General features: G+C 44.3%; 1 protein-coding gene across 7 annotated transcripts in view; it reads right to left on the reverse strand.

Annotated features, from left to right (window-relative positions):
- Window positions 1–4,434: 4,434 nt before the first annotated feature.
- Window positions 4,435–26,772, reverse strand: part of sipa1l3 (signal-induced proliferation-associated 1 like 3) — a 121,110-nt gene continuing 98,772 nt past the window's right edge. For 6 of the 7 annotated variants that reach the window (XM_046294847.1, XM_046294849.1, XM_046294848.1 and 3 more), the window contains 11 exons: window positions 20,337–20,513; window positions 16,407–16,531; window positions 13,466–13,578; window positions 12,522–12,973; window positions 7,528–7,761; window positions 7,220–7,382; window positions 6,943–7,126; window positions 6,451–6,606; window positions 6,041–6,167; window positions 5,417–5,498; window positions 4,435–4,878 (listed from right to left, as the gene is read on the reverse strand). In XM_046294847.1, the coding sequence (XP_046150803.1) occupies window positions 4,735–4,878; window positions 5,417–5,498; window positions 6,041–6,167; window positions 6,451–6,606; window positions 6,943–7,126; window positions 7,220–7,382; window positions 7,528–7,761; window positions 12,522–12,973; window positions 13,466–13,578; window positions 16,407–16,531; window positions 20,337–20,513 (1,957 nt within the window). In that variant the 3' untranslated portion in view covers window positions 4,435–4,734. The remainder of the gene's footprint in view (window positions 4,879–5,416; window positions 5,499–6,040; window positions 6,168–6,450; window positions 6,607–6,942; window positions 7,127–7,219; window positions 7,383–7,527; window positions 7,762–12,521; window positions 12,974–13,465; window positions 13,579–16,406; window positions 16,532–20,336; window positions 20,514–26,772) is intronic. The other variant, XM_046294853.1, reaches the window with a different exon arrangement.

Consider the following 26,772-nt stretch of genomic DNA (forward strand, 5'->3'; position numbering starts at 1 on the left):
CATTTGTGATTTGTGCACATGCAACATTGATGCATCGAGCCATGTTCAACATGTACAGTACAAGTTTGGATACACCTACTCATTCAAGGGTTTTCTTTATTTTTAACTATTTTCTACATTGTAGAATAATATTGGAGACAACAAAACAATGAAATAATCTCCTGGAATGCATTTCAATTAACAGGTGTGCCTTGTTAAAAGTTAATGTGGAATTTATTTCCTCCTTAATGCATTTCAGACAATCAGTTGTGTTGTGACAAGGTAAGGGGGGGGGGGGGTATACAGAAGATGGCCCTATCTGGTAAAAGACTAAGTCCATATTATGGCAAGAACAGCTCAAATAGGAACAGAGAAACAACAGTCCATCATTACTTTAAGACATTAAGGTCAGTCAATACAGAATATTTCAAGAACTTCTAAAGTTTCTTCAAGTGGAGTCTCAAGAACCATCAAGCGCTATGATGAAACTGGCTCTTATGAGGACCGCCACAGATAAGTTCATTATAGTTAACTGCACCTCATAAATCGTCAATTAACTGCACCTCAGATTGTTACTTGAAATCTGTGAGGTACAAACACATCTCAACATCAACGGTTCGAGGAGACTGTGTGAATCATGCCTTCATGGTCAAATTGCTGCAAAGAAACCACTACTAAAGGACACAAATAATAAGAGACTTGCTTGGGCCAAAAAACATGATAAATCTGTCCTTTGGGCTGATAAATCCAAAACTGCATTCTGTAGCGATACGCCATGCCATCTGGTTTACACGTAGTGGGACTATCATTTGTTTTTCAACAGGACAATTACCCAGCACACCTCCAGGCTGTGTAATGGCTCTTTGACCATGAAGGAGAGTGATGGAGTGCTGCATCAGATGACCTGGCCTCCACAATAACCCGACCTCAACCCAATTGAGATAGTTTGGGATGAGTTGGACTGCAGAGTGAAGGAAAATCATTCCACCTCATGAAGCTGGTTGATGGATACAAAGCTGTCATCAAGGCAAAGGGTGGCTACATTGAAGAATCTCACATATAAAATACATTTGATATGGCTCTTTGTTTGGTTGCTACATGATTCCATGTGTCATTTCATAGTTTTGATGTCTTCACTATTTATTCTACAATGTAGAAAATAGCAAAAATAAAAACACTTGAATTAGTAGGTCTGTCCAAACTTTTGACTGGTTCTGTATTTAACTACAGTTTTATTGAAATCAAATACAGCCAAACTAAATCCTTAAAAACACCGATACCCCTCCACACACAAATAAACAAAATAAAGATTAAGACATTGCAGATATCAACATCACAGCACATTTGCTGAGCTTCAGTGATAACATGAGTGTGTAGGGTTATGTTTGAGTTGCTCTTGGTATGTCCAAGATGATATAACTGGCTGGAGGAGGATGAGGCAGCTTACAGTACACAGAGAAATGGAGACAGATGTCTTTACAGTGCATTCGGAAAGTATTCAGACCCCTTGACTTTTTCCACTTTGTTACGTTACAGCCTTATTCTAAGATGGAGTCAATTGTTTTATCTCATGACTCTACACACAATAACCCCACATTTTTCACATTTATAAAAAATATTTATAGTAGTATTCAGACCCTTTACTCAGTACTTTGTTGAAGCACCTTTGGCAGCGATTATTACCTCAAGTCTTCTTGGGAATGACGCTACAAGCTTGGCACACCTGTATTTGAGGAGTTTCTCCCATTCTTCTCTGCAGATCGTCTCAAACTCTGTCAGGTTGGATGGGGAGCGTCACTGCACAGCTATTGTCAGGTCACTCGAGATGTTTGAGCGGGGTTCAAAGTCCTGGCTCTGGAGATGGCTTTTAAAGATCTCGCTGTTCTTTGCTCCGTTCATCTCTCTCTCTATCCTGACGAGTCTCCCTGCTGTTGAAAAACATATCCACAGCATGATGCTGCCACCACCATGCTTCACCGTAGGGATGGTGCCAGGCTGGCATGTGCCTTTTACTGAGGAGTGGCTTCCGTCTGGCCACTCTACCATAAAGGCCTGATTGGTGGAGTGCTGCAGAGATGGTTGTCCTTCTGGAAGATTCTCCCATCTCCACACAGGAACTCTGGAGCCATGTCAGAATGACCATCGGGTTCTTGGTCACCTCCCTGAGCAAGGCCCTTCTCCCCCGATTGCTCAGTTTGGTTTTGCGGCCAGCTCTAGGAAGTCTTGGTGGTTCCAAACTTCTTCCATTTAAGAATGGAGGCCACTGTGTTCTTGGGGACCTTCAATACTGCAGACATTTTTTGGTACCTGTCCCCAGATCTCTGCCTCAACATAACCCTGTCTCGGAGCTCTACGGACAATTTCTTCAACCTCGGCTCGGTTTTTGCTCTAACATGCACTGTCAACTGTGGGACCTTATATAGACAGGTGTGTGCCTTTCCAAATCATGTCCAACCAATTGAATTTACCACAGGTGGACTCCAATCAAGTTGTAGAAACATCTCAAGGATGATCAATGGAAACAGGATGCACCCGAACTCAATTAAGTCTCAAAGAAAAGGGTCTGAATACTTAAGTAAATAAATTTGCAACAATTTCTAAAAACCTGTTTTCGCTCTGTCATTATGGGGTATTGTGTGTAGATTGATGAGTGGGAAAAAAATAATTAAATACATTTTAGAGCCAGGCTGGAACATAAAAAAAATCTGGAAAAAGTAAAGAGGTTTGAATACTTTCCGAATGTACTGTACATGTTGCTCTTATCTCAACGTAATGTCTCTCGTAAATGTACAGACGTTTCTGAAAGAGTGAGGGCAGGGTTGTGTAGGTTGTTTTGTATGTTTTCTGCCATATGCATGTGAATGTCCACCGATCCAGCCACAAAGGGTTTACACCATATAGGTACATGTCCACACACACAAAACAATAAATACAAATAAATAGTACAGTCTGTAAAAGGGGATGTCTGAAGGGTCCTGAGAGTAGTGAAGGGAAGACAGGATTCCAGTTGAGGCAGGGCAGGGGGGTTCCTGAAAAGGGGGTCTACGATGACTTAACTGTGCTCGGGGGTTACATTTAATGGAACCAAAATAGTCATATGGTCCTTCAGCAGACATTTTCATTATTTTAGTAAATGGATGTGGTCCAAACGAGAATTGGAACCCACACCGTTGGTTTTGCCAGATCCATGCTGCCCCCATTTATCCCACATTCATCACAAACAATGGACACACATCGGTAAGAAAAATAGTTTCTATACAGAATATAACCAAGCGTGAGTGTTGATTTAGTTTAGTGTATTCCTGTCGTATGGACATTGTTTGTTTGTTTTCGAAATGGCCACACGTTTCACAGACCCATCACCACAGGATAAGTTACTTAAGTTATTTAGCTAGGTCTCACAGTTGTGTAGAAATTGTTCAGTTTGACTCTGTAGACACGAGGACTGTTAGCACACACACACAGCTATTGCACCATGACACAGGTGCTACAGTGTTTAAGTGATCGTTTCTATGTATTTTCTAAATGCACACAGATGTGTGTACTAGCAGTTGGTAAAAAAAAAACAGAAACCACAAAATATGATAATTCTACATATGTAAATTTTTTTTTTTTAAATGCTTAGATATTTGTAAATACCTTTAACATTGACCGCTAACCAAAAAAACTGAGATGAGATACTATCATTGAGTTTATGACACTATATTCTGTCTCTGAAAGTACAAGATGTCTCATCTCACTAGCGTAGCGGTCATAACACAGCGTGCTCATGACTGAAATGCCCCGTGCCAACCTATCACACACACACTCAACAAAGCGTATCAGTACAATATGCATGTGTTCAAGCTATATGTTGAACCACACGGGCAAAACTACAGTACCACATCTTTTATAAACACACGTATCCCAGAGCATTCTGGGAGTTGTAGTCTCTCGCTCTCTTTTTTTTGAGCCAGAGCTCGTGTTTGTTTTTGGCTGATTCGCTTCAGGAACAGTATTAGGCCTCTCTGGGTGATCTAGTGTTCTAAGGTTCATAACATCTCTCCTCTTTATTGGCTTTTCTCTGACGCAGAAGTATACAAAAATAAAAACCTACAAGCAGGGACAGAGGGATTCACTCTGGGTGCACAGGCTGAGGGAGAGTCAGCTTGTGCTGTGTTGGGACTCTTTTAGAGTAAAAAAAAAAATAATAGGCGTGTCTACTTGCAGGCTCTTCTGTCTAGGCAATTCGGTTTCAGATGAGCCAACGGGGATCCATTGGTTCTCTGCAGTCCCTGTGTCCATCCAGCCCAGAGCGAGGCATGGTTTCTGGTTGTGCGCCACAGAGAGGGTGGCGGCATAACGACAGGTCTCTCTCCCCAGAGCAGGTCAGTGGTGGAGAGGTAGTGGAGATGCAGGAGGGAGATGGTGTGGTTGGAATGTGACAGAAGCAGCAGGCGAGGGAAAGAACGTGAGAATGTAGGGTGGGGGTGGGGGGCGTTCTTTCCCTCTCTTATTTTCTTGTACATCATTTCACACACTAACTTCTATTTTCTATTGCCCATGTATTCCACAGTGCCTAACCAGACCCACTAACAAATCCATTCCCCACTCAATCCCAACAGCATGAAACTCACTGTGACTGTCGTTCCACTAAAATCACCTTTACCCTAACCTCTTCCCTCCTCTCCATCATTCTCTGGCTTAGGTCACAAGTTCTCTCTGCGGATGCTCTCGCACTCTCACTCCGAGGTCACTTCCTGTGTTCGTGTGAGCTCACTTCCTCTGCGGGGGGTCGGTGAAGAGCAGGCTGAACTTGCGGAGCTGCTCACTGGCTGAGTGGCTCTCTTCCTGGAGCCGCTGGTTATTCTGCCGCAGGTTAGCCATCTCAGCCAACAGGTGCACTTTGTCCTTCTTCTCCTGAGAGACAGAGAGGGAGGGAATGTGGGGAGGAGACAGAAAGAGAAAGAATGTGTTAATTATCTTGATCTTTCTGTTGTATTGGTATTTTATTTTCTGCCCATTTTCGAACTTGTCTCATCGCTGCAACTCCCCAACGGGCTCGGGAGAGGCAAAGGTGGAGTCATGTGTCCTCCGAAAACATGACACACCCGCCTGCTTAACCCGAAGCCAGCCGCACCAATGTGCACCAACCCAGCCTGCCACAAGGAGTCACTAGAGTTCGATGAGCCAAGTAAAGCCATCCCGGCCAAACCCTCCCCTAACTAGGACGACGCTGGTCCAATTGTGCGCCGTCCTATAGGACTCCAGGCCACGGCTGGTTGTGGCACAGCCCGGGAATGAACCCGGGTCTGTAGTAACGCCTCTAGCACTGCCTTAGACCGCTGTGCCACTCGGGAGGCCGTTTATTTATTACCAGATTAAATTCTTGCTGTGTCAGTGGTACAGCCATTTAAATGAGCATATAGTCTAAATGTCTCTCTGGTGTAAACGGTACCTTCTCCAGGTCAGTGTTGAGCCGCTTCAGCATCACCTCTAGGCTGTACAGCCGTCCCGAGAGGTCGTTGGGTACCTCATCCCTGAAAACACACAAAGACATTTATCTCACACTGTCTAATGGGTTAAGTAGCAGGTAGGGCAGACTGGTTTAACAAGGTGTGTTCAACAGAACAACAGAGTTTATAAGGACCGTACAAGGCAGCGTGTTAGTTTGGTAAACAAGAGGCAGTTTCCGTGACAGGCTGGTTGTAGTCATGCCCTGAAACAACACAAGCTGAACAGGCCCAGACTGCTTTAACTCAAACACTCCACTGTTTGTTCCCTATAGCAGGTGTTCAGAGAGATCCTTAGTAACTTGTTTGATCCATGTGTAATTACCAGAGCTAACCACAAGATGGCACTGCCAGTACAGCTCTCTACATGTGACTGGTGAGGTTGACCTGACAAAAGGAAAAATGGGAAGTCCAAGTGTAGCCAGTGCTTTTATACACTCAAATACTGTGTTTAGGATCTGTAGTATCGGTGTCAACTAGACAAAACAATCCCCATCTGCTGTAACCGCCATGATTGTGGCGGCTACAGACCGCGATTGTTTGAGCTGGTGTGTGAATCGGAGACTTACCCGCTGAAGGTGGGGGTAGTGCGTGGAGTCTGAGGTGTTTGGAACTGGACTGGACTGACGATCGGCCGCATGTCTGGAACCCCAACTTGAGGCTCGGTGAGCGAGAATAGAGACACTGCCCTTTGCACTGTAACACACACACACAGTTACAAGACTGCATTTCACCCTTCGCAGTCAGCTACCAAACATCCCCCCACCCCGCCCCCAATCCCCCATCTTCGCAATCAGCTTTTACAATGCAAGGTCTCCAGGGAGATTTCACCCAGTCAAGCCCGTCAAGGAGCGGGCTAGGGGCTGTAACTGAGGCCCAGGATCATGTCTCAGTTGGTCCCTGCCCGCTGGAACTGCTGTGAGAGGGTTTGTGGTGGCAGGGGACCAGATATCTGAACACACACACACAGAATACTCACACTCACCCTCGTAGGCCTTGGCAGCGTTGACCAGGCTGGACCACTCCAGGCCACAGGCAGTGTCAGGCAGGGGTATGAGCCCTGGGTCCAGCCTCCTCAGGGGGGGAACCTTATCCCTCACCTCTTTCAATGACAGCTCCGATGCAGACATAGGGACTGGCCAGCCGGGAGGAGGGCAAGGAGGTCAAATTAACTAAAGACTTAGCAGATTGGCATTCATGACGACGTCGCATGATAAACTTTGCTTCTTGAAAGTCATGCATCTTGAAAACTTGACAGCTGACATGCAAAACATTTTGGGACAGTATGAAAAGTGGACTGGTTAAAGAAACGCCAAAATATCTTTTTTGAGTGGACTACTCCTTTAAAGGTAGCACATAAATGATTCTTTGTATAACTATAACTGAGCTCTGTGCGTTCTTGACATACCATAATTAGGTACGGATACAGGGAAGTGAAAAGGTAACGACATCAAGCTTTGGCCCCACTCACCCTTCTTGTTGGGCATGTGGCTGGCAGAGTGTGCATGGCGCCGGGTGGGCAGGGTGGAGGTGAACAGTAGGTCACTGGGAGTGCCCTGGTCAAACAGGGGGGCAGTGCTGGCATAGCTGGCATCCCTGCGCCCGCTGCACAGAGACTCGTCGGAGAACGTGCGCTGAAGAGTGCGCCGAGGAGACTGAAAAGAGAAGGGCGGGAGGTTAGTCGTGGGGTAGTATGTTTGTGTGTGTGTAAATGTACTGTGTGTTTGTACTGTGTGTGTGTCCCTCACCATGTCTCTTTGTGGTATCTCGCCAGGGCTGTCCATGATGATGAGTTTCTTCAGGTCGTCCTCGACGGTGCTCTTGTGGGATCTCCGTGGAGACCGCAGGTCCCTTAGCGACGCTCTGAGACGGGGCTGTCCGAACACGTTCTTAGAATTCACGTCCACCTGCCTGAACACACACAGAGCAGGAATATAGGTTAAATACAGCAACAACTTATCACACCGGGCATAGCTTAACACAGTGGTGTGATGCTTGACTTTTGTGCTGGTGATGTAGAAAACTGGTGCACACACACACACACACACACACTTACTTCTTGCTGCTGTTGCTGTCAGAGCAGTAGGTAGTGGGTATGTTTGAAGGGGAGGGGGCGTTGTCATCTGGTTGCCAGGGGCCCAGCCTGTTCTTGCTGCATAAGGCCTTGGGGGCGGAGCTAGAGAGAGGGGTGGAGCTGAGTAGAGCAGAGTTGGGCGTGACCGTGGCAGCTCGGACCGGTCGCGATTTCTCTGCTGCAGGGGTCTTGTAACCCTGGGGTGTGTAGCAGGCCCTGTGACGACACACAAACAGACACACGCTCCAATCCATAAATCGATCTCCATCTATTTACATGCATAACAAAGTCAATATCAATGGTGCATAGGTTTAGGAGATACACACATGCTTGAATTGACGGATCAATTCAGGGTGAGATCCATAAGACACAACAAGCCACACGTCATGCAGAACAGCTGCTGGTGGAATTCTCCTCTCAAATCCCCTTTGTCTCCCAACTAAATTCCACCAACAACAAAAAAAGGCACCTCAACCAACATATGTTAGTGTGACAGCATAATCAGTGATTATCCCTGACCAGCCATCATGACTTTCCGTGCACACCATCCCCCCAATCACTCGAGCAAACCAACCATCTACAAAATGTCCCTCCAACCAACCCACAATCTACAAAATGTCCATCCAACCAACCCACAATCTACAAAATGTCCATCCAACCAACCCACAATCTACAAAATGTCCATCCAACCAACCCACAATCTACAAAATGTCCATCCAACCAACCATCTAAGAAATGTCCATCCAACCAATCCACAATCTACAAAATGTCCATCCAACCAACCAACTAAGAAATGTCCATCCAACCAACCCACAATCTACAAAATGTCCATCCAACCAACCCACAATCTACAAAATGTCCATCCAACCAACCATCTAAGAAATGTCCATCCAACCAACCCACAATCTACAAAATGTCCATCCAACCAACCCACAATCTACAAAATGTCCATCCAACCAACCCACAATCTACAAAATGTCCATCCAACCAACCCACAATCTACAAAATGTCCATCCAACCAACCCACAATCTACAAAATGTCCATCCAACCAACCCACAAAATCCATCCAACAAAAATTTCCATCCAACCAACCCACAATCTAAGAAATGTCCATCCAACCAACCCACAATCTACAAAATGTCCATCCAACCAACCCACAATCTACAAAATGTCCATCCAACCAACCCACAATCTACAAAATGTCCATCCAACCAACCCACAATCTACAAAATGTCCATCCAACCAACCCACAATCTACAAAATGTCCATCCAACCAACCCACAATCTACAAAATGTCCATCCAACCAACCCACAATCTACAAAATGTCCATCCAACCAACCCACAATCTACAAAATGTCCATCCAACCAACCCACAATCTACAAAATGTCCATCCAACCAACCCACAATCTACAAAATGTCCATCCAACCAACCCACAATCTACAAAATGTCCATCCAACCAACCCACAATCTACAAAATGTCCATCCAACCAACCCACAATCTACAAAATGTCCATCCAACCAACCCACAATCTACAAAATGTCCATCCAACCAACCCACAATCTACAAAATGTCCATCCAACCAACCCACAATCTACAAAATGTCCATCCAACCAACCCACAATCTACAAAATGTCCATCCAACCAACCCACAATCTACAAAATGTCCATCCAACCAACCCACAATCTACAAAATGTCCATCCAACCAACCCACAATCTACAAAATGTCCATCCAACCAACCCACAATCTACAAAATGTCCATCCAACCAACCCACAATCTACAAAATGTCCATCCAACCAACCCACAATCTACAAAATGTCCATCCAACCAACCCACAATCTACAAAATGTCCATCCAACCAACCCACAATCTACAAAATGTCCATCCAACCAACCCACAATCTACAAAATGTCCATCCAACCAACCCACAATCTACAAAATGTCCATCCAACCAACCCACAATCTACAAAATGTCCATCCAACCAACCCACAATCTACAAAATGTCCATCCAACCAACCCACAATCTACAAAATGTCCATCCAACCAATCCAAAATGTCCATCCAATCTACAATCTACAAAATGTCCATCCAACCAACCAACCATCTACAAAATGTCCATCCAACCAACCATCTAAGAAATGTCCATCCAACCAACCCACAATCTACAAAATGTCCATCCAACCAACCCACAATCTACAAAATGTCCATCCAACCAACCCACAATCTACAAAATGTCCATCCAACCAACCATCACAAAATCCATACAAAATGTCCATCCAACCAACCCACAATCTACAAAATGTCCATCCAACCAACCCACAATCTACAAAATGTCCATCCAACCAACCCACAATCTACAAAATGTCCATCCAACCAACCCACAATCTACAAAATGTCCATCCAACCAATGTCCATCCAACCAACCCACAATCTACAAAATGTCCATCCAACCAACCAACAATCTACAAAATGTCCATCCAACCAACCAACCATCTACAAAATGTCCATCCAACCAACCCACAATCTACAAAATGTCCATCCAACCAACCCACAATCTACAAAATGTCCATCCAACCAACCCACAATCTACAAAATGTCCATCCAACCAACCCACAATCTACAAAATGTCCATCCAACCAACCCACAATCTACAAAATGTCCATCCAACCAACCCACAATCTACAAAATGTCCATCCAACCAACCCACAATCTACAAAATGTCCATCCAACCAACCAACCATCTACAAAATGTCCATCCAACCAAGCATCTAAGAAATGTCCATCCAACCAACCCACAATCTACAAAATGTCCATCCAACCAACCCACAATCTACAAAATGTCCATCCAACCAACCCACAATCTACAAAATGTCCATCCAACCAACCCACAATCTACAAAATGTCCATCCAACCAACCCACAATCTACAAAATGTCCATCCAACCAACCCACAATCTACAAAATGTCCATCCAACCAACCCAATCTACAAAATGTCCATCCAACCAACCCACAATCTACAAAATGTCCATCCAACCAACCCACAATCTACAAAATGTCCATCCAACCAACCCACAATCTACAAAATGTCCATCCAACCAACCCACAATCTACAAAATGTCCATCCAACCAACCAACAATCTACAAAATGTCCATCCAACCAACCAACCATCTACAAAATGTCCATCCAACCAACCATCTAAGAAATGTCCATCCAACCAACCCACAATCTACAAAATGTCCATCCAACCAACCCACAATCTACAAAATGTCCATCCAACCAACCCACAATCTACAAAATGTCCATCCAACCAACCCACAATCTACAAAATGTCCATCCAACCAACCCACAATCTACAAAATGTCCATCCAACCAACCCACAATCTACAAAATGTCCATCCAACCAACCCACAATCTACAAAATGTCCATCCAACCAACCAACCATCTACAAAATGTCCATCCAACCAACCCACAATCTACAAAATGTCCATCCAACCAACCCACAATCTACAAAATGTCCATCCAACCAACCCACAATCTACAAAATGTCCATCCAACCAACCCACAATCTACAAAATGTCCATCCAACCAACCCACAATCTACAAAATGTCCATCCAACCAACCCACAATCTACAAAATGTCCATCCAACCAACCATCACAAAATCTACAAAATGTCCATCCAACCAACCCACAATCTACAAAATGTCCATCCAACCAACCCACAATCTACAAAATGTCCATCCAACCAACCCACAATCTACAAAATGTCCATCCAACCAACCCACAATCTACAAAATGTCCATCCAACCAACCCACAATCTACAAAATGTCCATCCAACCAACCAACAATCTACAAAATGTCCATCCAACCAACCAACCATCTACAAAATGTCCATCCAACCAACCATCTAAGAAATGTCCATCCAACCAACCCACAATCTACAAAATGTCCATCCAACCAACCATCTAAGAAATGTCCATCCAACCAACCCACAATCTACAAAATGTCCATCCAACCAACCCACAATCTACAAAATGTCCATCCAACCAACCCACAATCTCCAACCAACCAACCACAAAATGTCCATCCAACCAACCCACAATCTACAAAATGTCCATCCAACCAACCCACAATCTACAAAATGTCCATCCAACCAACCCACAATCTACAAAATGTCCATCCAACCAACCCACAATCTACAAAATGTCCATCCAACCAACCAACCATCTACAAAATGTCCATCCAACCAAGCATCTAAGAAATGTCCATCCAACCAACCCACAATCTACAAAATGTCCATCCAACCAACCCACAATCTACAAAATGTCCATCCAACCAACCCACAATCTACAAAATGTCCATCCAACCAACCCACAATCTACAAAATGTCCATCCAACCAACCATCTACAAAACGTCCATCCAACCAACCATCTAAGAAATGTCCATCCAACCAACCAACCATCTACAAAACGTCCCTCCATCCCACCATCAACAAAATGTCCCTCCAACCCACCATCTCACCATACCTCCACCCATCTATCTCACCACTCACACGTCTCTGTCCCCATTTCCTAAGCTCCTGTACCACAGTTTAGACTACATACCTTGTATGTTACGTGTTGGGTGCCTCTGTGTGTCAGAAAGCCAGTGTCCAGCCCTGTTCCCTGAGTGACTGGGGATAGACTGGGGGGTTTAAACCCCCAATCCTTTAATCCCCTATAGGAGTAGCTGGACTCTCTAAATATGTGTCCACATATATGTAGGGCAGGGGTGATACATCTGACCCATACATGCCCCCCATAGGGATTAAACCCTTGTGTGTTTTGGCATGTTCAGCATGAGGGGTGGGATGCCTGTGTGGACAAAGCATACAGTTCTTTCTCCTCCCCTTTCCACTACTAAAAGACAACCTGAGTTTGAGTGTATAAACGCTATGCGCAGTGTGTGTGTTTTTGTGTCTCTCCTACCTGGGTTTTAATGAGTCTGGCTTCTCCACGTTGGATCCAGGGGGGAAGGTGCGTGTGCGGTATCCTTTGTTCTGATTGGCAGGTAATACAGGCGATGACTGCAGTCTCCGCCCCTCGACGACGTTGCCCCTCGCCTCAGAGAGCTCCTGCAGCCCGCTATTATAGGTTGCTGAACAGTGCAGGGGCTTCTGTGATTGGCTGGACTGGTTTCCGTGGCGTGCGCCAGGCTTGGTGTTGTAGAGGGTGGGGGCGTCGATGCCGCTGTCACTGGACCCGCCCTTACTGAGGGGGTCGGGGTCAGGTTCAGCCAGGTCGCCTAGGTAACCCCGGGACCCCCCCGGGCCTCCTCTCTCCCCCCCGGCCCCGTCGAACCAGCGCTCGTCACTGTGGCTGCTGGACGCGTTACTGGAGAGAGTGTTACTGCTGGAGTGGCTGGAGTACTGGGTCTCACCCTACAGAGAGGGGGATGAGGTGAGAGAGTGTTACTGCTGGAGTGGCTGGAGTACTGGGTCTCACCCTACAGAGAGGGGGATGAGGTGAGAGAGTGTTACTGCTGGAGTGGCTGGAGTACTGGGTCTCACCCTACAGAGAGGGGGATGAGGTGAGAGAGTGTTACTGCTGGAGTGGCTGGAGTACTGGGTCTCACCCTACAGAGAGGGGGATGAGGTGAGAGAGTGTTACTGCTGGAGTGGCTGGAGTACTGGGTCTCACCCTACAGAGGGGGGGATGAGGTGAGAGAGTGTTACTGCTGGAGTGGCTGGAGTACTGGGTCTCACCCTACAGAGAGGGGGATGAGGTGAGAGAGTGTTACTGCTGGAGTGGCTGGAGTACTGGGTCTCACCCTACAGAGAGGGGGATGAGGTGAGAGAGAAAGAGACGGTAGATACACAGAAAAGCAACAGGCAGAAAATCTCTCTAAATAAAAGATGACAGTTATATCTGACCTTTGAGTGTCTGTTGGGGGAGTCTTTCCCTGGGACGTCCTGTCGGGTGGGTTTCCTCTGCCCCCCTCTTCCTGGCCCCCGAGATGATGAAGCTGGGACATGCCATAGGGGCTCTGGGCAGAAAAAAACACACACACACACACAAACACACACCGTTACACATTACTCATCACAGGCCTAATGTAGTGAAAGGTGTGGTATGTAGGCCATATACTCTGTGTCTGGTCACAGGTAATACACAGTGTATTGAGGTAGTCAGAATTCAAGACCCTTTTCATGGTGATGGATGGAGAACTCAGTTCGATTTGGAGACACTCCAAATGACTGTCTTTAATCCGGACTCTTATTTCTGTGTGTACGCATATGTACAGTTTAAGTCGGAAGTTTACATACACCTTAGCCAACTACATTTAAACTCAGTACTTTCACAATTCCTGACATTTTAATCCTAGTAAAAAATTCCCCGTTTTAGGTCAGTTAGGATGACCACTTTATTTTAAGAATGTGAAATGTCAGAATAATGGTAGAGATAATTATTTATTTCAGCTTTTATTTATTTCATCACATTCCAGGTGGGTCAAAAGTTTACATACACTCAATTAGTATTTGGTACCATTGCCTTTAAATTGTTTAACTTGGGTCAAACATTTCAGGTAGCCTTCCACAAGCTTCCCACAATAAGTTGGGTGAATTGTGGCCCATTCCTCCTGACAGAGCTGGTGTAACTGAGTCAGGTTTGTAGGCCTCCTTGCTCGCACACGCTTTTTCAGTTCTGCCCACAAATCTTCTATAGGATTGAGGTCAGGGCTTTGTGTTGTCCTTAAGCCATTTTGCCACAACTTTGGAAGTATGCTTGGGGTCATTGTCCATTTGGAAGACCCATTGGCAACCAAGCTTCAACTTCCTGATTGATCTCGAGATGTTGCTTCAATATATCCACATAATTTTCTTTCCTCATGATACCATCTATTTTGTGAAGTGCACCAGGCCCTCCTGCAGCAAGGCACCCCCACAACATAATGTTGCCACCCCTGTGCTTCACAGTTGGGATGGTATTCTTCGGCTTGCAATCCTCCTCCTTTTTCCTCCAAACATAACAATGGTCATTATGGCAAAACAGTTCTATTTTTGTTTCATCAGACCAAAGGACATTTCTCCAAAAAGTACGATCTTTGTCCCCATGTGCAGTTGCAAACTGTAGTCTGGCTTTTTTATGGCACACAAACATATAGAGGAGTTACCTCTCTCTCTCTCTCTCTCTCTCTCTCTCTCTCTCTCTCTCATATATAAATATATATAAATATATATAAATAAATATATATATATATATACGGCTCAAAAAAATAAAGGGAACACTTAAACAACACAATGTAACTCCAAGTCAATCACACTTCTGTGAAATCAAACTGTCCACTTAGGAAGCAACACTGATTGACAATCAATTTCACATGCTGTTGTGCAAATAGAATAGACAACAGGTGGAAATTATAGGCAATTAGCAAGACACTCCCAATAAAGGAGTGGTTCTGCAGGTGGTGACCACAGACCACTTCTCAGTTCCTATGCTTCCTGGCTGATGTTTTGGTCACTTCTTAATGCTGGCGGTGCTTTCACTCTTGTGGTAGCATGAGACGGAGTCTACAACCCACACAAGTAGCTCAGGTAGTGCAGCTCATCCAGGATGGCACATCAATGCGAGCTGTGGCAAGAAGGTTTGCTGTGTCTGTCAGCGGTGTCCAGAGCATGGAGGCGCTACCAGGAGACAGGCCAGTACATCAGGAGACGTGGAGGAGGCCGTAGGAGGGCAACAACCCAGCAGCAGGACCGCTACCTCCGCCTTTGTGCAAGGAGGAGCACTGCCAGAGCCCTGCAAAATGACCTCCAGCAGGCCACAAATGTGCATGTGTCTGCTCAAACGGTCAGAAACATACTCCATGAGGGTGGTATGAGGGCCCGACGTTCACAGGTGGGGGTTGTGCTTACAGCCCAACACCGTGCAGGATGTTTGGCATTTTCCAGAGAACACCAAGATTGACAAATTCGCCACTGGCGCCCTGTACTCTTCACAGATGTAAGCAGGTTCACACTGAGCACATGTGACAGACGTGACAGTCTTGAAGCCGTGGAGAACGTTCTGCTGCCTGCAACATCCTCCAGCATGACCGGTTTGGCGGTGGGTCAGTCATGGTGTGGGGTGGCATTTCTTTGGGGGGCCGCACAGCCCTCCATGTGCTCACCAGAGGTAGCCTGACTGCCATTAGGTACCGAGATGAGATCCTCAGACCCCTTGTGAGACCATATGCTGGTGCGGTTGGTCCTGGGTTCCTCCTGATGCAAGACAATGCTAGACCTCATGTGGCTGGAGTGTGTCAGCAGTTCCTGCAAGAGGAAGGCATTGATGCTATGGACTGGCCCGCCCGTTCTCCAGACCTGAATCCAATTGAGCACATCTGGGACATCATGTCTCGCTCCATCCACCAACGCCACGTTGCACCACAAACTGTTCAGGAATTGGCGGATGCTTTAGTCCAGGTCTGGGAGGAGATCCCTCAGCAGACCATCTGCCACCTCATCAGGAGCATGCCCAGGAGTTGTAGGGAGGTCATACAGGCACGTGGAGGCCACACACACTACTGACTTGTTTTAAGGACATTTCATCAAAGTTGGATCAGCCTGTAGTGTGGTTTTCCACTTTAATTTTTAGTGTGACTCCAAATCCAGACCTCCATGGGTTGATACATTTGATTTCCATTGATCATTTTTGTGTGATTTTGTTGTCAGCACATTCAACTATGTAAATAAAAAAGTATTTAATAAGAATATTTCATTCATTCAGATCTAGGACGTGTTATTTTAGTGTTCCCTTTATTTTTTTGAGCAGTATATATATGTGTGTGTGTGTGTTCTGTATGTTTGTCTACATACGTGTGTGTTTGTGTACCTGTCTTGCAGCGCTCCATAGTGCTTTCCTGGCTTGTGAAGCCCGAGGAGGACTCTCCACTAGAGGTGATGTCCAGATTGAGATGAGGTTCGTAGGCCAGCAGGGGACGCTGGGCTGAACCGTACCTACACAGATAAGAGGAACATAAATTTTACACACACAATATTTTACTATACACCGTTATTGATGCACGGGCTGGTTTGGGTTTTTACTTTGCCCTTTACAGCGTTATTTCAATGTTTGGTTTGTTAAATGGAAGACGCCAATCCAGCGGGTTTCTGGTTTTATAGTTTACTCTGTTTTCTACTTGAGTCATTTCTCCCTCTCCTCCTGCAAATAATGTTTTTATGTTAGAAAAAGGTTAAGAGTCCTAGCGAATTCCCATAGTGGACGCTAGCTAAATACAAACAAGGCATAAGCAAGGACAGACAACCAAGGTCATGGAAGTTATAGAACTATCTCAAAAGGCTACTCCCACTTGATCCAGAAGGGAATTGATCGTCTTTGCTGTAACCAAGAAGCTTGATATTGCAAGCTAGCCACCTAACGTTATAGCTAGCAAGTAAGCTAACCAAATCCATAGCTGGAGACAATATATTTGGCACATCTTAAATAGTTAACTTATAAGATATTTGTCTGGCAAACATTTGTAGTGAATTTTAAGTATAATTTGTTCACTTCTCTTGTGCTTTTCAACAGTTTATCGACACATTTTCTCCACATGCTCTTTGTAAACAAATTTACCATATGAATGGCTCAATTACATTTTCTGTTGTTGAATAAAATGAAAATAGAAAATCCTCCTCTGTACTTCAAAACACGCCTGTATATACGGTATACTGCCCAAGTCTGGTCCAAAAATGGAAAAATATTGGGATATGATATTTTGGCCAAACCGCCCAGGCCTAACTCACGCACCCGCACGCAAGGTTACACACAGACTAGGATGAACATACAGCTGGACAAAAAAGCCCTTGCCTTTATTGTCTAAGAAAATTGAGGAAAGAGGAAACCAACTTAATTCGGTCTATAATCAATAGCCTCACTGTTAAATGTGGCTGGCTTTATAAATGATACATACAGTGCATTCGATAAGTATTCAGACCACTTTACATTTTCCACATTGTTATTTTACTGCCTTATTCTTAAATTAAATAAATTGTCCCCCCCCTCATTAATACACACAATACCCTAGAATGACCAGGTAAAAACAGGTTTAGACTTTTTTTAGGCAAATGTATAAACCTTTTTTAAAATGGAAATATCACATTTACATAGGAATTCAGACCCTTTACTCAGGACTTTGTTGAAGCACCTCAGGCAGCAATTACAGCCTCGAGTCTTCTTGGTTTTGACAATACAAGCTTGGCACACCTATATTTGGGGAGTTTCTCCCATCCTTCTGTGCGGATCTTGTCATGCTCTGTCAGGTTGGATGGGGAGCGTTGCTGAACAGCTATTTTCAGGTCTCTCCAGAGGTGTTCGATCGGGATCAAGTCCGGGCTCTGGCTGGGCCACTCAAGGACACTCAGAGACTTGTCCCGAAGCCACTCCTGCGTTGTCTTGGCTCTGTGCTTAGGGTTGTTGTCCTGTTGGAAGGTGAACCTTGCTGCAGTCTGAGGTCCTGAGCACTCTGGAGCAGGTTTTTTCGTCAAGGATCTCACTGTACTTTGCTCCGTTCATTTTGCCTCGATCCTGACTAGTCTCCCAGTCCTTGGTGATGCTGCTACCACCATGCTTCACCGTAGGGATGGTGCCAGGTTTCCTCCAGATATGACGCTTGAAATTCAGGCCAAAGAGTTGAATCTTGGTTTCATCAGACCAGAGAATCTTGTTTCTCATGGCCTGAGAGTCTTTAGTTGCCTTTTGGCAATTCCAAGCGGGAGGTAATGTGCTTTTTAATGAGGACTGGCTTCAGTCTGTCCATAAAGGCCAGATTGGTGGGGTACTGTAGAGATGGTTGTCATGGAGCCATGTCAGAATGACCATCGGGTTCTTGGGTCACCTCCCTGACGAAGACCCTTCTCCCCCAATTGCTCAGTTTGGACGGGCGGCCAGCTCTAAGAAAATCTATTGGTGGTTACAAACTTCTTCAATTTAAGAATTATGGAGACCACTGTGTTCTTAGGGACCTTCAATGCTGTAGACATTTTTTGGTACCCTTCCCCAGATCTGTGCCTTGACACGATCCTGTCTCGGAGCTCTACGCACAATTCCTTGGACGTCATGGCTTGGTTTTTTCTCCGGCATGTGGGACCTTATATAGACAGGTGTGTGCCTTTCCAATTCATGTCCAATCTATTATAGAATTTACAGTTGGACTCCAATCAAGTTGTAGAAACATCTCAAGGATGATCAATGGAAACAGTATGCACCTGAACTCAATTTTGTGTCTCATAGCAAAGGGTCTAAATACTTATGCAAATAAGGTATGTTTCTTAATTTTTATAAATTTGCAAAAATGTATAAAAAACTTGTTTGCTTTGCCCTTATGGGGTATTGTATGTAGATTGAGGATTTATTTATTTATTCCATTTTAATATAAGGCTGTAATGTAGCAAAATGTGGAAACAGTCAAGGGGTCTGAATACTTTCCGAAGGCACAGTATACATCTACAGAAATAGGACCGATCCTGCTTCTATTGCCTGTTTGTTAAGTAGCCAACTGATTCCATGAGCACCAAGTCCCACACAACTGCAAAATGTTGGATAAAGCAATTTCACAAATTTGTCTGATTTTAATCTTACCTACACTGTAATAAAGGCATTTAAAAAATGACTCAGAACAGACACTGGTATTACTTTGCATTTATTTTGTGTCGTTTACACTGTAAGAAACTAAATGGCTGACATGATGTTGCAGTTCCAGCATGGACAGCGCAATAAACGCTTGCTGAGCTGTGGTGCGTTTTTGCTGCAGCAGGGAGGAGAGAGAGACAACGTGCACCCGTCAACACAGGCAAACGCTATCATTAAAAAAACGTTGTTTTTTTTACACAGCATGGCCATCGTGCTCTCTCGAGTCATTTGTCTGTCGTAATTACTTAATCAACCAGTGTGCTTAAAGCATCAGACAAGCTCAGTGCAAATATTTTATTCAAACGCACAGGGTGTCTATATACGGGAAATTACACCTTTAAAATGTTTAACCCATCGATTGGTCAAAAGAACAGATGACTCTCTGTTGACCAAAATGTTTTTAATTTTGTCGGGACAGCCCTAACACACACACACACAAATACGTTTAAGAACATTTCACAGTTTCTGTTGTTGCTATGCTCCCCGGTGGAGCTTATTTCAAACATGTTACATCCTACCAAACCAGAGGAACTAAATCACCACACGCACAAAACCACACAATATCAAGTCCTAATCCAAGTGTGTTCATAAATGTCTCAATTACTTACAAATCGACAGTCAGCTTCTCAAAGCATTAAACTAAATCAGTCACAGGTCTGCAGCAAGTTAGCTACCAATCCAAGCAACAAGCGCAAAAAGCCTGTCAAGTATCATACAAAGGAAATACCAGGGAACAGGGAGGAGTGACATTCTCCTCCAATACAAACAAATGAAAACCTCAATGATACGTCAATGTATACAAACAGAGATACACCCACCACACAAAGACACCAACCCACCTCGCCACACAAAGACACCAACCCACCCCACCTCGCCACACAAAGACACCAACCCACACCAACCCACCCCACCTCGCCACACAAAGACACCAACCCACCTCGCCACACAAAGACACCAACCCACCTCGCCACACAAAGACACCAACCCGCCACGCCACACAAAGACACTGACCCACCACACCACACAAAGACACTGACCCACCTCACCACACAAAGACACTAACCCACCTCACCACACAAAGACACTAACCCACCTCACCACACAAAGACACTAACACTTCCGCTGACTGACCTGTCAGGTGAGGGTTTGTAGCGTATGAAGGGCCCGCTGAGTATGGGTCCCCCCAGGGCTGCCATGCCCCCCAAGCCAGAGGGGGAGGAGAAGCTGGCTGAGGGGTTCCTGTAGGGCAGTACTCTGTCGCCCCCCGCTGGGGACAGGCTGTAGTGGTTCTCAGGAAAGCTCACCGGCCTGCAGGGAGCACAGCGGGACAGCAAAGATTAATCACAAGTAGGGTTGCACATTTTGGGGTATATTCAGAGGTGGAAACTTTCCGTGGGAATTAACGGGAATATATGCAAATTAATATTAGTACCATTTAAATGTAGATGTTTTTTGAATTGGATATATTTTCCATATCATATGGAGACAGAAACATTTTACCTTATCATAAGTTAGACATAATTGCAAATTATTAAATCCTTCCAAAAGAAATGTAAAAAACTATTTAGTTACAAATTGAACTTTAATTAAATGGGGTGATTTCACTGAACAACAAAAAGGGAATGATCCCCAATGATCCATCGAATCTCCCAAAAATGTTATCAACATACATCTGTAAAATGACAGTCTAGAAACTAAAGCTTTGGTTGTCTTCCTCTCAGGCTTCCATGTAATCTCCCTGGACGTCCTCAATGTCCACCTCTTGAACATCAGACTGAGGGCTTATCTTCACTGTCACTTTCCAACCTGGTTGAGGATGACCCGTTGTCAGGCTCAAAAAACCTCAAATTTGACTGGGGATGGCCACCAATTTTTCAACCCTTGTATTGGTCAGCCTGTTGCGTGCTTTGGTCTGTGTGTTCCCAAACAAGGACCAGTTGCGCTCTGAGGCAGCTGATGTTGGTGGGATTTGGAGGGTGATGGAGGCAACAGGGGAAAGCGCCTCAGATCCACAAAGTCCCTTTCACCAGATGGCTGATGAGATATGTTGGCACGACTGCCATATTGCATCTCCATCCCAAAGCTTGGAAGTGTACTTCGCCAGACTGCCAAGAACCTTGCCCTCATCCAGGCCAAGGTGGTGAGACACGGTAGTGATGACACCATAGGCCTTGTTGATCTCTGCACCAGACAGGATGCTCTTGGGGTCCAAAAGCATACTTGGGGTCCAAAATGTACGCTGTGGCGTGTATGGGGCTTCAGGCAGAAGTCTTCATGGTTTTTCATTTCAAAACTGCAGTTTCCTCTGCTTGGAGCAACAGTGAAGTGGGCAGGGCAGTACGGATTGCTTCTCTTACATCTGCAAGCAGAGTCTGAACATCAGACAGGATAGCATTGTCTCCTTCAATTCGTGCAATGGCTACTGCTATAGGTTTCAGGAGTTTCAGGCTGCTTACCAGTCTCTCCCAAAATACATCATCCAGGAGGATCCTCTTGATGGGGCTGTCCATATCGGCAGACTGTGATATGGTAATTTCTTGGAGAGACTCCTTCCCCTCCAGGAGACCATCATACATAATGACAACACCACCCCAACAGGTGTTGCTGGGCAGCTTCAATGCGGTGCTCTTATTCTTCTCACTTTTCTTGGTGAGGTAGATTGCTGCTATAACTTGATGACCCTTCACATACCTAACCATTTCCTTGGCTCTCTTGTAGAGTGTATCCATTGTCTTCAGTGCCATGATGTCCTTGAGGAGCTGATTCAATGCTTGAGCAGCACAGCCAATGGGTGTAGACCAAGCAGCATTAATGTTCGCAATAGTGTCTGTCACCAGTGCAAATACCTTCTGTGGTCCAAGGTCATTGATGACTGCCTTCAGCTCATCTGCAATGTAGAGACCGGTGTGTCTGTTGTCTCTTGTGTCTGTGCTCTTGTAGAATACTGGTTGAGGGGTGGAGATGATGTAGTTAATTATTCCTTGCCCACAAACATTCGACCACCCATCAGAGATAACTGAAATACAGCCTGCTTTCTCAATGATTTGCTTGACCTTCACTTGAACTCAGTTGAACTCTGCATCCAGCAAATGAGTAGATAAAGCATGTCTGGTTGGAGGGGTGTATGCTGGGCGAAGAACATTCAGAAATCTCTTCCAATACACATTGCCTGTGAGCATTAGAGGTGAACCAGTTGCATACACATCTCGAGCAAGACATTCATCAGCATTTCCTCCATTGAGTCCAAAAATAACTTCTGATTCCAGGAGGACCATGAGCTGTTGGTATTGATAAGGTGTCTGATTCATCCTTTTCACCTCAAATAGAAGTAGAGGGACTTTTGTCAGAGGTTGCTTGTCGTGAGCGCTGAGGGATCTTTATGCACTTGACCAGATGATTCTGCATCTTTGTTTTTTTCTTCACATATTCTACACAAATACACAGCATTTGCAGCATTTCCTTCTACATTAGCTGCAGTGCAATGTCTCCACACATCAGATAGTGCCCGTGGCATTTTCCTGTAAAGATTGAAAACAAATTAGTACAAAAATTAAAAATACAATTCCATGTACAGATAAATAGTTAAGCATTTATATTAAACAACTCCTTTGTAAGAAAAATGTTTATGGAAACAAGTGAATTAACACTCTTTAGTTAGCAGGCTCAAGCAACATGGTAGCAAAACTTGCAGAAATTGTTAGAAAAAGTTAGAAATGATTTAAACACACTTTGGCTACTATTTACTAGTTAACAACAAATAATGTATGTCATAAAATATATTCACCCCACCCAGTATTGTAATGAAAACTTACCAGAAAGCATGTAGTCCTTGGCTCAGACAGTGTAGTAGTGTGGGCTCAATATTATCTCATTAGTGTGAAAGATCTTGAGAATCAGCTGTACATGTGATGGAAGAATGCACTGTGCATGCAGAGGGTTGCAATTCCATTGAATTGGGGATAGTTTAAAAATGTCGATGAGCAAGTTGTTTTAGAATGGCCCAAGACGCACTTTATGAATGTAAAATGCGGCGATCCTCTATAGGAAGATAAAAATGCTGTGACGGTAATATGGGTAAGAGCTCTTGACCTGGTTGGGCTAGTCGAGGCAAGCTGTTTTCGCTGTAGTAATGGCGCAACCATGACACTAACGAATCGGCACTCAAATGGTTTCTCTAGGGAACTTGGAAACAACGATACTTCGAAGTCTTATCATTACAACAATTATTATCTGGGAGATCTTTTTTACATAGTTCCACAGTGCTCCCAAAATAAAACTCCCAGTCACACAGCAAACTGTTCTCACTTTAGAGCCCTGGTTTATGGGCATATCAAAGTTCCAGACTGGGATCTCTGTTACTTTCAGAGTTAAGATCCTATTTGTAAGTATTAGCAACACGGCAAAAACGTGAAAATGGATTCAAAATGGTCGCCCTCTGCTGGTGATTTGCAGGATGTGCAATGACAAGTAAAAGGGTTGTTATTGGTTACATTGGCTTCTATACCAATTTCTCTATAAAACAGGCCATAACTTTCAAACTAGCAGAGATCCCACTCTGAAACATTGACATGCCCGTAGAGTATATCATGTTCAACAACATATTGAAACATTTGCCAAATCCACAAAATATTTGTGTATATACACTACCGGTCAAACGTTTTAGAACACCTACTCAGTCAAGGGTTTTTCTTTGTAGAATAATAGCGAAGACATCAAAACTATGAAATAACACATGGAATCATGCAGTAACCAAACAATTGTTACATCAAAACACATTTAATCGTTGGGATTCTTCAAATAGCCACCCTTTGCACACTCTTGGCATTCTCTCAACCAGATTCACCTGGAATGCTTTTCCAACAGTCTTGAAGGAGTTCCCACATATGCTGAGCACTTGTTGGCTGCTTTTCCTTCACTCTGTGGTTCGACTCAACACAAATCATCTCAATTTGGTTGAGGTCAGGCGATTGTGGAGGCCAGGTCACCTGATGCAGCACTACATAACTCTCCTTCTTGGTAAAATAGCTCTTAGACAGCCTGGAGGTGTGTTGGGTCATTGTTTTGTAGGAAAACAAATGATAGTCCCACTAAGCTCAAACCAGATGGAACGGTGTATTGCTGCAGAATGCTATGGTAGCCATGCTGGTTAAGTGTGCCTTGATTTCTAAATAAATCACAGACAGTGTCACCAGCAAAGCGCCCCCCACCTTAACACCTCCTCCTCCATGCTTAACGGTGGGAAATACACATGCGGAGATCATCCATTCACCCACACTGCATCTCACCAAGACACAGCGGTTGGAACCAAAAGTCTCCAATTTGGACTCCAGACCAAAGGACATATTCCACTGGTCTAATGTCCATTGCATGTCTCTTCGTATTGGTGTCCTTTAGTGGTTTCTTTCCAGCAATTTGACCATGAAGGCCTGATTCACGCAGTCTCCTCTGAACAGTTGATGTTGAGATGTGTCTGTTACTTGAACTCTGTGAAGCATTTATTTGGACTGCAATTTCTGAGGCTGGTAACCAATGAACTTATCCTCTGCAGCAGAGGTAGCTCTGGGTCTTCCTTTCCTGTGGCGCTCCTCATTAGAGCGAGATTCATCATAGCGCATGATGGTATTTGCGACTGCACTTGAAAAAATGTGAGGTTCTTGACATTTTCCAGATTGACTCAACTTCACGTCTTAAAGTAATTGTAGAATGTAATGGGCTGTTCTTGTTGTTCTCTAAAGTAATGGGCTGTTCTTGCCATAATACGGACTTGGTCTTTTTAAAATTAATTTTTAAAAATCTGTATACCACCCTTACCTTGTCACAACACAATTGATTGGCTCAAATGCATGAAGAAGGAAATTCCACAAATTAACTATGAACAAGGCACACCTGTTCATTGAAATGCATTCCAGGTGACAACCTCATGAAGCTGGTTGAGAGAATGCCAAGAGTGTGCAAAGCTGTCATCAAGGCAAAGGGTGGCTACTTTGAAGAATCTCAAACACTTTTTTGGTTACTACAGGATTCCATATGTGTTATTTCCTAGTTTTGATGTCTTCACAATTATTCTTCAAAGTAGAAAATAGTAAAAATAAAGAAAAACCCTTGAATGACTAGCTGTGTCCAAACTTCTGGCTGGTACTGTATATACAGTTGAAGTTGGAAGTTTACATACACTTAGGTTAAAGTCATTAAAACTTGTTTTTCAAGCACTCCACAAATTTCTTGTTAACAAACTATAGTTTTGGCAAGTCGGTTAGGACATCTACTTTCTTCACGACACCAGACATTTTTCCAACAATTGTTTACAGACAGATTATTTCACTTGTAATTCAATGTATCACAATTCCAGTGGGTCAGAACTTTACTGTGAAAGAAATCTGCCAAGACCTCAGGAAAAAAAAATGTAGACCTCCACAAGACTCGTTCATCCTTGGGAGCAATTTCCAAACACCTGAAGGTACCACGTTCATCTGTACAAACAATAGTATGCAAGTATAAACACCATGGGACCACGCAGCCGTCATGCCGTTCAGGAAGGAGACGCGTTCTTTCTCCTAGAGATGAACATACTTTGGTGCGAAAAGTGCAGAACAACAAGTCCAGAACAACAGCAAAGGACCTTGTGAAGATCCTGGACGAAACAGGCACAAAAGTATCTATATCCACAGTAAAACGAGTCATATAACCTGTAAGACAACTCAGCAAGGAAGAAGCCACTGCTCCAAAACCGCCATAAAAATGCCTGACAATGGTTTGCAACTGCACATGGGGACAAAGTAGAATGTATGCACACATGACTGTAAGACGCTTTGGATAAAAGCGTCTGCTAAATGGCATATATTATTTATATTATTATATTAGATCGTACTTTTTTGGCCATAATGACCATCGATATGTTTGGAGGAAAAATGGGGAGGTTTGCAAGCCGAAGAACACCATCCCAACCACAAGGCACAGGGGAGGCAGCATCATGTTGTGGGGTGATTTGCTGCAGTAGGGACTGGTGCGGGGGGAAAATGTGTGGATATATTGAAGCAACATCTCAAGACATCAGTGAGGAAGTTAAAGCTTGGTCGCAAATGGGTCTTCCAAATGGACAATGACCCCAAGCATAATTCAATAGTTGTGGCAAAATGGCTTAAGGACAACAAAGTCAAGGTATTGGAGAGGCCATCACAAAGCCCTGACCTCAATCCCATATAAAATTTGTGGGCAGAACTGAAAAAGAGTGTGCTACGAGCAAGGAGGCCTACAAACCTGACTCAGTTACACCAGCTCTGTCAGGAGGAATAGGCCAAAATTCACCCAATTTATTGTGGGAAGCTTGAGGAAGGCTACCTGAAACGTTTGACCCAAGTTAAACAATTGCTACCAAATGCTACCAAATACTAATTTGGCAATGCTACCAAATACTAATTGAGTGTATGTAAACTTCTGACCCACTGGGAATGTGATGAAAGAAATAAAAGCTGAAATGTATAATTCTCTACTATTATTCTGACATTTTCACATTCTTAAAATAAAGTGGTGATCCTAACTGACCAAAGACAAGGAATTTCTACTCTGA

Source organism: Oncorhynchus gorbuscha, linkage group LG13 (assembly GCF_021184085.1).
Source record: "Oncorhynchus gorbuscha isolate QuinsamMale2020 ecotype Even-year linkage group LG13, OgorEven_v1.0, whole genome shotgun sequence".
Lineage (NCBI taxonomy): Eukaryota > Metazoa > Chordata > Actinopteri > Salmoniformes > Salmonidae > Oncorhynchus > Oncorhynchus gorbuscha.